Source organism: Pistacia vera, unplaced genomic scaffold (genome assembly GCF_008641045.1).
Source record: "Pistacia vera cultivar Batoury unplaced genomic scaffold, PisVer_v2 Contig136, whole genome shotgun sequence".
NCBI classification, from domain to species: domain Eukaryota; kingdom Viridiplantae; phylum Streptophyta; class Magnoliopsida; order Sapindales; family Anacardiaceae; genus Pistacia; species Pistacia vera.
The window spans coordinates 649,696-666,439 of NW_022195423.1; the positions used below are offsets into that span (position 1 = coordinate 649,696).

Genomic DNA, 16,744 nt, shown 5'->3' on the forward strand with positions numbered 1-16,744 from the left:
ACAAAATAAGTTGATTGTTGAGGAGTTGAACTACGATATTGACAGCAACAAAATCTTGCATGATGATTATATAGTGGTCTAAACAATGGACAGAGAGACATTTTGTAATGCCCAACAGGGAGGTACATGATTTAAATTATGTTTTATAGCCATTAGTTAATTTTTATTAAAGTTATTTTAAGAGAATATGAAGAAAATGTATTAAACTTGCATTAAGGGTAAAATGGTCTTTTCACTCAAAATTAGTTGAAAAAGTGGGGAGTGAAAAGAGGTAGAATTTCATAAAGAATACAATAAAAATGAGGGCATTATGGTAATTGACTAAGGGACAAGGATGGAATTTCCACAAAAGTGTAAGGGCAAAATGGGAAAGTGAGTTTATAAAATAAGATGATAAGGGTTTGTAACCCTTATTTCCTTCATTCCACAGCCACACTACTCCCCCATTTTCTCTCAAATTTTCATTCAATCCTCCAAGGATTTTGAGGGCTTTTGAGTGATTTTTAATAGGGTTTTGATTCAAGACTTCAAAAGGTAAGAATTCATGCTCTTTATCTATGATTTATTTGTGTAAAAGTTGAGTTCTTATGAAGTTTATGCTTAGGGTTAGAAGAAGTTTTGAATCCAACAAGAGTAGAGAGCTTAGTAGAGAAGACTCAAGCATAAGGTAAGTAAATTCCACTCAAAATCCAACTCAAGTTAAAGTTTAAGAATTCAAGTGAGTAGAGATTTCTTTTAAGTATGCATATGTTATGGTTATTGAGAAATTGAGATGAGATTGATGATGAATTATGCTTGTTGTTGGATATATTTGAATATGAGAAGTGTATGTGATGGTTTGATGATGGGTTGAAATTAGAAGAATTGGAGGAATTTTTGGGAGTGTGTTTGCCGTGTAGGTATGGTGATGCTACAAGAGAGATTTTCTCTCATTTTTGGATGGTTGAGAAACAAACTGAATGATAATTAAATTAGGGTTTGTTTATGCACAAGTAATGTTTGATGAAATGCCTAAGAGAAGTATAAGTTTGAGTAGAAACCTTAATTTTATGCAAAATTGCATATTTGCATTTCATGAGTGCATCCAAGTAAGAATTTCAAGCATGAGCCATCCATATGCATATAATTGTGTATGTGTAGAAATTTAAGAAAGAATAGAGAATAAAGACATAAAGAATAAAAAGTAAAGCAAGAAAGAATAAAACACTCTAAGAATAAAGAGAAAGGAAGAATAAGCATTAAAAAATTAAGGAGTGGTAAAAAAGAGAAAAGAATAGGTTATTGTGATGGGGAACCGTGAGTGCTAAGAAGAAATTCTCACATACACGCCACCTTAATTGAGTGGCATAAGAAGAAGAAGAATTATACGACCCGTAAGAGTGTATGTGGATGAGGGTTGTACCAAGAAGAATTTCCTACATGCACGCCACCTTAATTGAGTGGCCTAAGAAGAAAGAAAAATTTGTACGGTCCGCAAGAATGCATGTAGATGAGAACTGTACTCACTCACACGACCAAGGTTCCAAATCCATACATCAACTGAGACCGATTGGCAAAGAATAAGAAAAGAAAGAATAGGAGAGAAAAAGAAAGAATAAGAGAGAATAAGAAAGAATAAGAATAAGAATAAGAATAAGAATAAGAATAAGAAAGAATGAGAAAGAATAAGAATAAGAAAGAATGAGAAGGCTTGAACAAGCCAAGAGAAGAAAAGAAAAGAAAAGAAAAGAAAAGAAAAGAGAAACAAGAGAAGAAATGAAAAGAAAAAACAAGAAAGAAAAGAAAAGAATAGAAAGAAAAAGAAAAGAAAAGAAAAGAAATAGAACAAGAAAATGGAAATATTGCATATGCATTTTATTCATGCATATTGCCATGAATTTCATCATAGTTAGGAAGAATAGAAAGAATAAGAAAGAAAGAACAAAGAGAAATAGAAAGAAAGAAAAGAACAGTGAGAGTAAGAAACAGAGGAAGAAACAGTGAAAGAAAAGAGAAAGAATTAAGTAAGGAAAGAACCAAAGAAGGAGAAGAGTTAAGGGATTTACTTACTGAGCATTTTTATGCTCACCCCGTTGTTTTTCCATGTTTTTGCAGGACATAGGTGAGCAGCGGTCGGAGGGACGTCGACAAGCGGAGAGGATTGGCATTACTGTCCACCGTTGCTAAGTTTTTATACTAGTTATTTTGATATATGTAAAGAATTATTTTTTGTAAGTAAAGAAAACTTTGGGCCCAACTATTTTCATATACTAAGTATGTATGTTTTATTGTATATGTTGTAAAGAATACTAGTAGAAAGAAGTCATTACACATTTAAATTCAATTATTAATTCAGTTTATAATGAAAGAGGAATGCCGTTTTTTGTTTACGGGCATGGTGGAATAGGCAAAACATTCCTATGGTCAACAATAATATCAAAATTGCAGTTTGAAGGTAAAATTGTTCTCATTATTGCTATGTCAGGTATTGGTGCCTTGCTATTACCAGGAGGAAGAACATCCCATTCACGTTTCAGGATACCTTTGGATGTAACTAAAAAGAGTACATGTGATATTAAGAAAATAACGCAATTGGAAAAACTGATTTTGACAACATCTTTGATAATTTGGGATGAAGCACTGATTGCAAATAGGTATTGCTTTGAAGCACTTGATAGATCTTTGACGGACATTTTGTCTGATAAAGATTCGTCAAATGCTAATAGAATATTTGGAGGCATAACTGTTGCACTGGGTGGAGATTTTAGACAGATTTTACCAGTTATACCAAAGGGGAAAAAATATGATGTGATGCAAGCATGTTTATCTTCATCTCCCCTTTGGGAACATGTCACCACGTTGAAGCTAACAGAAAATATGAGATTGAAAAAGAATTTCCAATGCGATGCAGAATTGGATGAGTTGACTACTTTTGATAGATGGTTATTGCAAATTGGTGAAGGAACAGGAGTATCGGAAGATGAAAGCTTTATAGAAATTCCTGAAGATTTGAAACTTTCTCAACACAAAAATCTAGAAGAAAGAATTGTGAATGTTGTTTTTCCGAATCTATCTACTGAGATAGGCAATGTTGATTATATCAGAGAGAGGGCAATATTGACAGCCAAAAATGATACAGCACATGAATTGAATGACTACATTATTCAAAAATTGCAATCAAAATCAAAGATCTATTACAGTTCAGACAGCACTTGCAAAGTAGCAGGGACTTCAAATGATGATGACATTCTATATCCAATAGAGTTCCTTAACACTTTGATGTGCTCTAGTATGCCAAACAAGAATTGCAATTAAAAATTGGAGTTCCAATTATGTTGCTATGAAATTTGAATCAATCAGATGGCCTTTGCAATGGGACGAGATTGATTGTGACTCAATTAAGGAAGTGGTGCATAAAAGCAACAATTATTATAGGATCAAATATTGGTGATAATGTTGTGATTCCTAGAATAACAATGTCCAATGCAGATATGAAATGGCCTTTTAGACTGAAGAGAAGGCAATTACCAATTGTAGTTAGCTTCTGCATGACTATAAACAAAAGTCAAGGTCAATCACTCAAAACGGTGGGATTGTACGTAAAACACCAAGTATTTACCCATGGACAATTATATGTTGCCCTATCAAGAGTAACTTCGAGAAAAGGAATCAAGATCTTATTAGTCCAACAACAAGATGAACCATAAGAAAAGTTGTGAAATTTTGTTTTCAAAGAAGTGTTCCACAAGATAGAAAATTAGATATGATATTGATTCTATAACAATGCAAAGTTTCAAATACAGAATATTTGACAAATATTTCACAACACCATTATACTATTTCATTATTTGTACAAGTAGTATTGCATGGTGTAGATACATTTTCAGTAGCATTATCATTAATACAAACTTCATTAGAAGGATTCTGCCCTTTCTTCAACACAATTTTTTTCCAAAAGAGTCTTCATTTGGAAATTTTGACTTGAAAGCATCTACACAAGCGTTTCTGACGGCCATAAACATGTTTGCCACCAAATCTTCAACTTCATTATTCTCTTTCTTAGCTTTGACAACCAAAGATTGGATTTTTCTATTCTCATTAGACAATTCGTGCAATCTTTTTATCACAACTTCCTTTTCTTTTTGTTGATTTTCAATAGATTGTTCAGCAGATGTAAATGCTTCGTGAAGATGTTTCAAGTCATCTTCAACTTTATCTACCCTCTCTTACAAAACCTTTCTCACTTCTTCTAATTTTTGTTTGTCAGAATTCAGAACTTCGATTTCTTTTTGCAATTTTGAAATAACATTCTCCGCTGCCAGCCAACGCTCCCGAGCTTCTTCCCAAAGTTCAAAACCCTATTGCAGAAATACAAGGGAAGAAGATAAAATCTCCATGAGACACGTTTAAAAAAAGTACAAACTTAACTGACCATTAAATTGTTCCAAAAAATAATACCTGACTACCAACAAAAGATATCTTATTATCTAATTCTTCCGTAGATAGTGTTCTATATTTCCTCTCATTCTTTATATTCTCACTCCCTAACTGAGATGTTTTTTGTTGCTTTATAAACCTACATAATGGAACCTCTTTTGTTGCATCATCTTTCTTTTCAATAACTTCAACATGACATGAACCAGAGGGGGATACAATAGGATTAGGCATTGATACTGATGAAACAGAACTCTATAATTGATTTATCAACTTCATTGTCGTGGCAATGCTTGGTCTTGTACTAGATGCTGATTTGGCCTTGACTCTATCCATAAACTTCAGCAATTTTTCAAAAGCCACATCTAAAATTTAAAAAGCACACTTCATGACTTATAAAAAAAAGAACAATAGAATCATCAGTCAACCTAAAAAAACAATATTTCCAAACTGCCTAAAATCATCAGCAAAGAAAAATAATAGTATAAAAAATTATCCTTACCTTCTTAAAAAATTGCATTAATGAATACTACAGTAAACCAACAAGACAAATTATAAACAAAATTTCTGACAATTTGTAAACCAACAAGACAAATTATAAACAAAATTTCTGACAATCATGAGTTCAAAGTGATTACAAACCATTCAAATATGGAAATTCCTCACTAATTTTGATTTGGATATTCTATTATACAGATTGTGTGTAAATGCATATCGAAATAAACAAAGAAATAAATTTTACTGTTGTAAAGTTGTGCAAACTGATAGGATTTTTTACAAAACTGCTCAATGTTATCAATTTGCTTGAAATCACAGCAACAAATCCGGTGTGATAGAAACATAATTATATACGTTAAGGTTAAAGAGTTTGAATCAGGCTGAAAAAAATACTCTTAAGCAATAAAATGTCCTTAAAATTAATAAACATATTGAACGACAATGTTTAAACAACATATAAATTTTATCAATCTAAATGACGTCGCACATCAAAATAATAATGCCAGTGTTTTTATCATTAAATAATAATTCCTTTAAAACAGAATAACAATAATTGCATATTTTATTTTAAACTTAATGAACACACATGGTATAATAATAATTGCATATTATTCTTATTAAAAAAAATATTTTCACTAAATAATTTATCGTATGGACAATTATAAATTCTTGAAATCCAATTGCCACAGAAAAATATACAATAAAATAAACATGATTACCACTAATCAAATATAATAATTAGTGAAAAGAAATAATATCTTATGAAAATGTTGTCTGATTTCCTTTTCATCTTTCATTACAATAACATTAGATTCAAATTCGGATAAAAACTTAGTGATTTGTTACAAACATTATTTTTATAATAAAAATATTGATTACAATTTAAATATAAATTGTTAACATTTATTTGGTTTTAAATTTGATATAATATCAATGACTGTTGTCTTTGACAATTTCCAAATAGTTTTTGCACATTCTTCAATCAACCAGTTTATTTATTATGATACGTCTGTTCGTTTTCTAACTGTTCGGTTTCCATACACATTAAAATGATACTTCCATGCTATATATATATATATATATATATAGAACGATTACTAAAACTGCATTTGTATCATTATATAAATTTTTATTATAGTTTAATTATCTGCTCAAGCTCTGTTCGCGTTTTTTAAAATGACGGATAAAGGCAAGAAGAGAACTGGCGAAAATATTTCAAGTTTTTCAACAAAAAAAACAAAAAGGTAAGAAACAAATCCGTTTGCATTGATAATGTTTCTCTGAATTCAAGTACAAAGAATTTTTAATTTGTAATATTTTGTAAATTGATACAATTCCATGAATTTCTTTTTTTGTCAGTTGGTTCGCCAGTGAATAAAAATGATGAATCGAAAAACTTGAAGCAACTTCTGCAGAAAGTCCAGACAAATTTGGATGATATAAATGCTGCAAGACTCGATCTAAAAGATGTTACCAATGAAATGGGTAACATCATGGATTCTTGCATGGGCATTGTCTTTGATCTAAATAAATGGGAGAGTTTGGCTGCTGAAGAGGAATTGAAAATTCTTAAACAGAAAGTTCAAGATCTTTCCTCTACATCATCCAAACATACCTAATAGTAAAAAATGATAATGTAATCATGTTTACAATACAGATATAATAAATAAAATTCTTTTTTAATTGTCTCATTGTCAAATGTTTAACTTATTAAAAAGTTTATTATAACATGTTCTAAATAATTTTTGTTAGATACAATAACAAACCTTAAAATACTATAATAAAAGCAATTGATATTGTTCATCAATGATAGTAACTAATAAAAAACAGAATGAGAAATGTTTAATTATATCAAACAATTAATCAAGCAATACCATGAAGAGATGAATGACAAGAAGGTAAAATAGACAAATCAATTTTATAAAAGAGAGACATGACATTTGCTCATAAAACATTATAAAATACCTAATAATATTTTTTTCTGTAAAAATTGATTGTCAAACTGGAATTCATTTTCGAATACCAACTGTTAAATTTTAAGTGTTGTAAATTTTATTGTTCAAAAAAAGTATAACTCATTCGCAGCAATATTCAACTGTTGGCGAATAGTTTTGAATTAATAACTATACTTGCAAACCCATTGACAAAATTTATTAATAAGTTTTCCAAACGTTTTCGAATTTATACATTTAATATATAATTATTGTAATGACTTCTTTCTACTAGTATGCTTTAGAAAATATACGATGGAAACATACATACTTATCATATGAAAAATAGTTGGGCCCAAATTTTTCTTTACTTATAAAATATAATTCTTTACATATACCAAAATAACATGTACAAAAACTTGAGCAACGGTGGACAGTGATGCCATTTCTCTTCGTTTCTCGACGTCCATTCGACCGTTTCTCACCTATTCCTGCAAAACATGGAAAAACAACGGGGTGAGCACAAAAATATGTAGTAAGTAAATCCTCTACTCCTTTATCCCCACAACTTATTCTTTGGTTCTTTCCTTACTCTATTCTTTCTCTTCTTCATGCTTTCTTTGTTCTTTCTCTGTTTCTAGTTCTCACTGTTCTTTTCTTTCTTTCTAATTCTTTTTGTTCTTTCTTTCTATTCTTTATTCTTTTTCTTTCTATTCTTACTAACCATGCTGGAAACCATGGTAGTAGTATGCATGAATGCAATGCACATGCAATAATGCATAGAAATGCAGTTTCTTTCTTCTTTTCTATTTCTTATTCTGTTTCTTTTCTTTTCTTGCTTGTTCAAGCTTTCTCATTCTTTCTTCTTCTTATTCTTTCTTCTTCTTCTTCTTCTTCTTTCTTTCTTTTCTTTTCTTTGCCGATCGGACTCGGTTGATGCATGGATTCGGAACCCTGGCCGTGTGAGTGAGTACAGTCCTCATCTACATGCACTCTTGCGGACCGTACAAGTTTTTTCTTCTTCTTATGCCACTCAATTAAAGTGGCGTGCATGTAGGAAATTCTTTTTAGTACAACCCTCATCCACATACACCCTTACGGGCCGTACAAATTCTTTCTTCTTCTTATGCCACTCAATTAAGGTGGGGTGTATGTGGGAAATTCTTCTTCTTATCACCCACGAGTTTCCCATCACAACAACCTATTCTCTTCTCTTCTTTAGCACTTTTCTTTTCTTTCTTTATTTAGTACTTTTCTTTCTTTCTCTTTATTCTTAAAATTCTTTATTCTTTATTTAAGTTCTCATACATATGTAAATATATGCATATGGATGGCTCATGCTTATGTTTCTTTCTTAAGTGCAATTATGCAATGCAATTATGCTATGTTGCACAAAAGTAAGTTTCTCTACTTATGCACAAGCTTCTCTTAGGCATTTCATCAAACATCATGCATGCATACTTTAATTCTATTTTTTATACATCTCTACTTCTTTCTTTAACCATCCATTCATGGAGCAAAACTCCTCCATAATAAATCTAAACATGGTCAAGAAAAACACTTCAAATATTCTACTTAAGTTCTTTCTAAATGTAACCAAACTTCACTTGGTTACCAAAACTTCTCCTCATCAAAAGCCATCAACTCATCAATAATATCATTCTCAATAATCAATCTCAAGCTCATAAACATAAGCATGTATAACAATCATTTGATTGCTTAAACCTTAACTTGGGATAGATTTACTTTCATTATGCTTGAAGAATTGCACAAAAGTTCTCTATCCTTGTTGGACGTGCTCTTCCTCTTAAACCCTAAGCATAAACTTAATATGAATTCAGCACGTATACAAATTAATCCCATGTTTAGAGCAAGAATTCTTACCTCTTGATGCTTAGGATCAAATCCTTGTAAACATCCAACCAAAAGCCCTCAATTTCCTTAGCAAAAAGGATGAAGAATTGAGAGAAATGGAGAGTAGTAGAAGTGTATGAGGTGTAGAGAATGGGAGGGTTACTAAGGCTAAACCCTTTTTAGCTCATATAAATAAGCACTCTTTCCCACTTTGCCCTTGCTCTTCTTAGGGAATTCCATCTCTACCCTTTAATTCTTTACACATCCAACCTCATTCTAATGCATTCTCCTTGAAATTTCCTTGCATTTCACTCCCCACTTTTCCTGCTAATTAGGGGTAGAATGGTCACTTCACCCCTAAGGAAAATTCTCTAGAAACTTCACTAAAAAAATTATCCAGCTCGTCGCCCCGGCAAAAAATTCCAAAGCATACGTCGCCACGACGATGCTTCTTCTTCGCCGCTGCGAAGTTTGCATTTCCAAAATTCGCCAAGACTTCATCAAATTCAGGGCATTCACACAACCATATAAACATACAAACTTAGCCAAGCACCAATTTACCACATTAAGGGCAAAATAAACATAAATCAAAGACGTACCTCAAAGTGGGCGTTACAATTATATACCCGTTTTATTGCATATTGTTCGAACATTTGCTTTCATCTACTTCCATAACTATGGTTTGGTCAACCATTGTATTGTTCTCAAATATTTTAGATGTGTTTAATTCCATAACATACATAAAAATACAAACCATTTAAATTTAAAGTAAATATATCTATTTATATTTAAAAACATAATAATATCAATATGTATTTATATTATTTTAAAATTTTAATATGCCTGTGTTTATTTTTAAATAGAAATCTATTAATATCTGACTTTTACACTCCACATTATACGAAGAGTCGTTTAAATCGTTTTTAATAACTAATGCCTTTATTTATTGAAAAATAAATGTTGGGTTCCCAACTGTTCATATTCTATTTTCATTTAAAACGTCTTCTCATATTAATATCTATATAAGGATAAGTAAATTTGTATTTTTTTTGCCTTTCCAAAATACTTGATTTATTTTCTCTGCTTATCTCAATATGGTTGACAGATCATCAAATCCAAAGAACTCTGCAGACGGTAACAAACATCTAAACCATTCTAATATTTTCATTTCTATATGAAAACTTTGTATCTCTATATTTTTTTTTTAATTAACAAGATTTGATTGTTATACTTAATAGATGAACCCGCTTCAATCGACAAACAGGTAGACTTGAAAAATATTCTTCACAATATCGAAACCAACATGGAGAAACTAAATGCTGCAAGACATAAATAGAAAGAAACAATTGATGGACTGTTAGAAATCATGCAGTCAACCATCAGTGTTATTTCTTATCTAACCAAGAGGGAGATCAGGATTGCTGCAAAGGAAAGAGAACTCGGAATTCATCAACAGCAGAAATAAAAAAATCTCATGTACACAATACAATTAATAAAAATATAAATATATTCCATTTAAAAGTACAATAGCAACAGTCCAAATTTGCAAAAATACTTAAAACAACAAACTAACAAAAATAACTCATTATTTGTAATTATTATAAATATAAGTTTAACAATTTTAGGGTATAATAACCCACATGCTAAACAATAATTTAACAACAACGTTTATACTAAAAAAAAATCTTTAACTTTGAATAATTACACCTGTTATATGATAAACATTATTTTATTATGCAAATTATAAAGGTGGAAAAATAACCCGTCTGGCCCGGCCGTGGCGGGTTAAGCAAAATTACAGGCTGGGCCTAATCCGGCCTGCCAAAAAGGGTAGGCTTGCCTCTTTGGCCACAAGGGTTCGCCTGGTCTGGCCTGCCAGCCCTAACTCGACGGGTTTTTGTGTAGGCCAGGCTAGATTTTTTTTTATTTTTTTTCTTTTGTGTAATTTTTTTTAGCTAACTTTTCAAATATCAATAATTCAATTAAATTAATTTTTTTTTTGTTAACAGTTCAAATATTAATACAATTAAACTGTAATATAAGAAAAATTAGATTTATTCATTTGTCAAAAAATAAAATAAGAAATAAGAAATTACAACAATTATTGCCTTGTTATAAACCTTACTAAGAAAAACCCAATTGGGACAAAAACTTGGTAAGGAAAAAAGAGTGCAATAATTGACAGTTAATTTACAAATTACAAAGTTACAATTTACAAAACAACTAATTTGAGGGTTGACTAGGACCTTCCTCATTTGTATCATCTAAATTACAAAATTGAAATGATTCTATTAAAGTATCGTCGACAACCTCGTATTGATCCTGATGGCGCGACCGTTCCCAATCTCGAAAACATGTGAGGACTTCAATCATTTTTTGTGAAAGTTTAGTCCTTCTGTCATTTAAAATTCTTTCACTTGCACTAAATGTTTGTTCGGATGAGACGGTTGAGGCAAGAACAAAGAAAACATTTAGGGCAAGTTTTGATAATACCGAAAAAATACATTTTCTTGTTTTCCAATATTCTAAGACATCAAAGTTGGCTCTTTGTTGTGGATCTGCTGGTAGCATGTCGAGGGTTCCCAAATATTGGTGAAGCTCATTACTCTATAGCTGCATGGAGGACAGTACAGTCGTTGTTGATGCTTCTGAAGAGGTTGCTATGCTTCGGGTTCGGGTCCTCTTCAGCCTATTAAGTGTAGTCCAGGAGTCGAAGTCTTCATTTGTTTCTTCTGATGCTACTTCCTTGGCTATTTTGCCTCTTCACTGGTTCCCATACCTGTTTTCATATTATAAATATACCTCTGCAAGACACTCTCTTATCTCTCCTAGTTGATTGGCATATGCTTCATCTCGTAAATTTTCACTTAACGTGTCTAAACCATTTTCTAAACGTGCTAATTTAATTCTAGGATCAAATATGGCAGCTAAACAATAAAGAAATGGAATGGGTTTCCAATATTTTTTAAATTTTAATTCCATTGCCTCTATTGGTCCCACTTAAATTTCATTGTTTCTGTTTTTTAAATAAATCTGAAATTTTTATAATTGTATGTATTACCAATGGACTAGAAGGATAATACACACTAGAAAGTTGTAAAGTGGATTGATAAAAAAATTTAAGAAAATAATGAAATTTTTGAGCTATATGTCAATCAGTGTCTACCAAATAATGAGGACCCCTATTATTTGCTACAAAATAACTAATTAAATTTGCATAAGATAAGCATGAATCAAGCATTAAATAAGTATTGTTCCATCTAACAGGCATGTCTAATACAAAAGTTCTAGGAGACATATTTGATTTTATACAAGCATCTTAAAATTCAGCATTTCTTCTATTACTACTAGTAATCCAAGCTAAAGAATCCCTAATTCTATCAATATTATTTCTAATTTTTTTCATACCACTTTTCAGAATTTAATTAATAATGTGATATGCGCAATGTTTGTGAAAAAACTTCAAATTATCATAAAAATGAAAATTTATTTGAAAAAAATCTATAGCTTTACTATTAACACTTGCATTATCTAAAGTTAAACTTATCACTTTGTAAACAATATCATAATCTTCTAAAACTTCAACAATTTTATTATAAATTTGTTGACCACTATAATCTACATCTATTAATCTAAATCCCAATAAAGAGTTATTTAATTTACATTCGTTATCAAAATAATGTCTAGTCACACAAACATAATCTTGTTTAGCTCTACCACTCCAAATATCGGCTGTTAGAGCTACACTAACATGACAACTATGTATTTTATTTTTTTAATTCTAATTTCATTTTCCCAACAATTTTATTAAATCATTTCTAGTTGCAGTTTTAGAATAACTTTTAAATCCTGGAAAAAATGAATTTTTAATAAATCCTTCAAAATATATATCTTCAACCATATTAATAGGCTGATCAGTTGCAGTAATATATAAAACTAATTGTTCCCTATATATATCAAAATTATAATGTCAAGTAGTACCCATATTGGTTATTTGAGTTTGATTAGTTTCTTTATTTTCATGTTATTCATATGTTAACTAGCATGCCTTTTTAAAGTACTAGTACCATTACTTGTTTCAGCTTTATAAATATTTCCACAATACTTGCATCTTGTTTTCTTCATGTGAACTCTATTTTCTGTCTCGTAAAACTTATCGAAATGCACCCAAACGTCTGATGTGTGCGTGTCGTCGATTCTTACTGCAGTTGATGAACCCGCTTTTGCTTGAGATAGAGTTGGACGAGGACGACAATTACAAGGACGACTTCTAGAACCATTGGGAACTGTAGCAGCGTGGGGAGGAGGGGGGAATATTATGAGGTGTATCGAATTCTGAGAATGGGAAAGCAGGACTATTTGAATCTACTGCATTTACGTTAGTAAATTCAGGGGGACTAGGATAATTTTCTTCATCATCGAAATTGATGGGATGGAAATATCTATCCATCGTAGTTAAAAAAAAAAAAAAAATGGATATAGAATAAATAAAGAATTAAAGAAGGATAATTGAAAATTGCAAAAACTAATAAAAATTAAAATGAGAGCAAATTGACAACTAAGAGATTGAGAGATTTCAATAGAGAGAATGAGAGAATTTGGGATGTGAGGAAATATGAGAGTTTATGCTCTATTTATAGAAAAAAAATGAAAAGAAAATGACCAAAAAGACCCTCCAACTGCTATAAAACAGGTATATTTCAAGGGTAAAATGGGTTTTTCCAAAAAATTAATTAATTAATTTAATTTGTTTTCCAACCCGTGGGTCAACTCGATGGGTTGGTCATTAGGCTATCAACAGCCAACCCACCAGGTTGATCCACGGGTTGAAAACCCCCAACCCGACGGGTTGGACGGTTTTTGTTTTAAATATAACCCGTCGGGTTGGCTTATGAAGGCCCAGCCCGCCCGGCGGGGTATACGCAAGTCGAGTTAGGGTTGACCCGCCTAACTTGGTCCATTTGTTTCACCTCTAGCAGATTATCGAATTGTAAAATAATCAAAAATTCTAATAAAATATTAGACATCGACATTACAATTATGTATTCAAGAAACAAGTCGAACAATTTATTAAATAAAATTAAAACTTGCCATTATCAATGGTATATGTCAAACAATTTTAATAAACAATACTCCCGCCATTTTCAATTACGAAACAACAAATACCAACGTTTTGCTGAACAATTGTATCATGTATTTTGAATATTTACAACGAATCTTCCAATGACCAATACTTATTACATACTGTTTTGGTAACACACCTATATCAAGATATGTTGCTAATGTAGAATTTGCCTTTGCGAACCATGGCAAGTAATTATTACAAAATCGTTAGCCGGATAATAATTAATTTTAGATAAACCAAAATTTGCATAAAACTAAAATGTTTTATACCTAAAATTCATTTGATAATAATCTGAAGAATTACAAATATTAATGTAAATATGAACAGTTTGAAAAAAACTAACAATTCACAAACAAATTTACTTATTTATTAAACTTGATTGTTCGAATACCAATTGTTAACTTTTCATTGTGGTAAACTTCATTCTTATTGATTATTATTTGTTTCACATTGACAATAAATATTAATCTATTAATATTCAACGTTCATGATAAAAAAGAAATTTGTGAATGTAAGGGGTCTTATACGTTGTATGTTATTCACAATGCATTTATGTCAATTTAAGGGGTTTGTGAATATAAATCTTTTGATAAGTATTTATTTTGTTACATTGTATGTGTTATGTGTTGCTTTTTAATATAAACGATTACAGATATTTATGAGAATGTGAAGAGTTACGAACAATTTATTAATTTGACTTGATAACTGTGCGTAACGAACCATTGAATCTGTTTCCTTGCACATTGTTCGAACAATTGTTTTGATCTACTGACATAACTATTTTTACCAAACCTTTTAATAATAATAATTAAACGACCAAATAAATACTTATTACTGTTTCATTGCACACTATCCAACAGTTTTTTTTATCTTCTTCAATCCCTGTGATTATTTTTAATATATGTCTTGTAAAACCCCTCTTTAGCTGGGTATTTCCTAAGTATTTCTTGGCCGTTGAGAACCTAGAAAACGCACGCCTAGGAAAGAAGTTTATTTTAAAATACTATTTAAAGAATAAACTTGTAGTTTAAAAACATACATTTTTTTTTTTTCTAAACTATAATAAGTTCATTGTACAAGTCAAATAATATAGTTTCCTTTCTTGGAGAAAATTATGAAATCCATAGTATTTCTTACTAGAACATACACACTTTAACAATTTTTACTAGCAATTTGATTTCCTTTATTAACACAAACATATATATTCCGTTATAACATGGACATATTTACTGCATTATGAGATTAAGCATAATTACTACACTAAATACTAGCAAAACCATTCAATAGTCATAATTAAAACATCCTTTCATGCTCATAGCGTCCCCCGGAGTCCTCTCCCAGCTTCATGCCCTAATCCTTACCTGCAAAACATTTTAAAACATTTCGTGGGGTGAGCGTTAATCGCTCAGTAAGGGAATATGACCATTTATAAACTATTAAGGTTCATTATACAAGTATATTACTTAGGACCTTACCTACCTGCAAGACATGACCTTCATTCATTGACATTAACAAGTACATAATACATGTCATACACTTTGAAATTTTCTCATAAATATAAGTCATAACATAACCATACATAAAATAACATAGAACATATATGACTTATGCAATATTCATAAACATGGCATGCCTATTTATTTTGTCTTTGTACTTGATGTTTTCATTTGTCTTTATTATCCGATCGGATTCATTTGAACCATTACCTTGTTCTTAGTTGTCACCTTAAAGAACTCATAGTTTCCATAAGAATTCCATTCCTCTGATTTTGGTTTATACCTCAAGAGCCTCATGGAATTCATTCTTTAACATTTCATAAATTTTTTCATAAGTCAACTAAATAAGCTATATGCATTACCATTATGAATGCAAACATATGGAATAACATCTCCCATGCTCAATCATACTATTCATTCATTTAACATGTACCCTTGTCCAATTGCACAATTCATCAATCAATTTAGCAAAAGTCCATGACATGAATATTCTCCTACTAAATTCCTTAACTTAATTCATTCAATTTCTCATACAATACAAGGAATTTCAATAGTAAGTGGGTGCGTTTGGCTTATTGCTTTTATCCCAATCCTATTTTTCAAATGTTGTTTGGCACGTTATTCCCAAAATATTAGTCTATTTTTTTAATTACATTGAGACCCTATAAGTTTATTAATTTCATTAAATACCCCCTAGAAAAAAAGTTTAAAAACTAACAAAAACACCCCCACCCACAGTACCTGCCAGATTCCAACAACCGCCGCCGGTGGTAGCCGGAATCTATCACAATAATCACACAGCCACCGGAAAAAGCCGGTAATGGCCAGATCTGGCCTTTTCCGACCAGATCCATTGTGGATCTGGCCGAAAAAGGCCAAATCTACCGTCAACGACAACCATATCTTTGGCCATCGCTGACGGCCAAAGATGGCCGTCGTTTCAGCCTTTTTCGGCCGTCGCAGCCACAACAATTCGTAGATCTGGCCGGAAAAGGCCATAACGACTCGTTACGGCACAGATCTGATCGGTCTGTGTCGTAACGAAATTTTTCGGTCAGATTCCGACGGTGGTGGCCGGAATCTGGCACTGCAGGTGGTGGGGTGTTTTTGTCATTTTATATATTAGGGTCTTTAATTAAATTAGTAAACCTAAGGGCTTTTTCATAAATTTTTAAAATTTACCTTGTAATACTCCCCTATCTAACAACCCAATACTATCCCCAAAATCCTATCCAAAATAATAAACCAAACGCACCCATTATTCAGGGGTTTATTAGAATTAAAAAAAAAAAAATGGGAATTTCCATTAAGAAGGTGGATGCCATATAGTTTGTCACTTTTCAAGCAATTTTTGCCTCATCTTCCAATTCGAATTGATTTTTGGCTAAAACATAAAAGTTTTAGGTCTTTTTCTCAAGTGTTTAATA

At 31.2% G+C, this 16,744-nt stretch overlaps 1 protein-coding gene across 1 annotated transcript; it reads left to right on the forward strand.

Moving 5' to 3' along the window:
• The first annotated feature begins 2,352 nt into the window (after positions 1-2,352).
• On the forward strand, positions 2,353-3,294 carry LOC116122622 (ATP-dependent DNA helicase pif1-like). The gene has a single exon (XM_031408449.1). It carries the CDS (start codon positions 2,353-2,355, stop codon positions 3,292-3,294), a length of 942 nt encoding a protein of 313 aa, XP_031264309.1.
• The last annotated feature ends 13,450 nt before the right edge of the window (positions 3,295-16,744 follow it).

Bases quoted from the DNA above. Each gene is read 5' to 3' on its own strand.
- LOC116122622 (XM_031408449.1), top strand. From the start codon at position 2,353: ATGCCGTTTTTTGTTTACGGGCATGGTGGAATAGGCAAAACATTCCTA.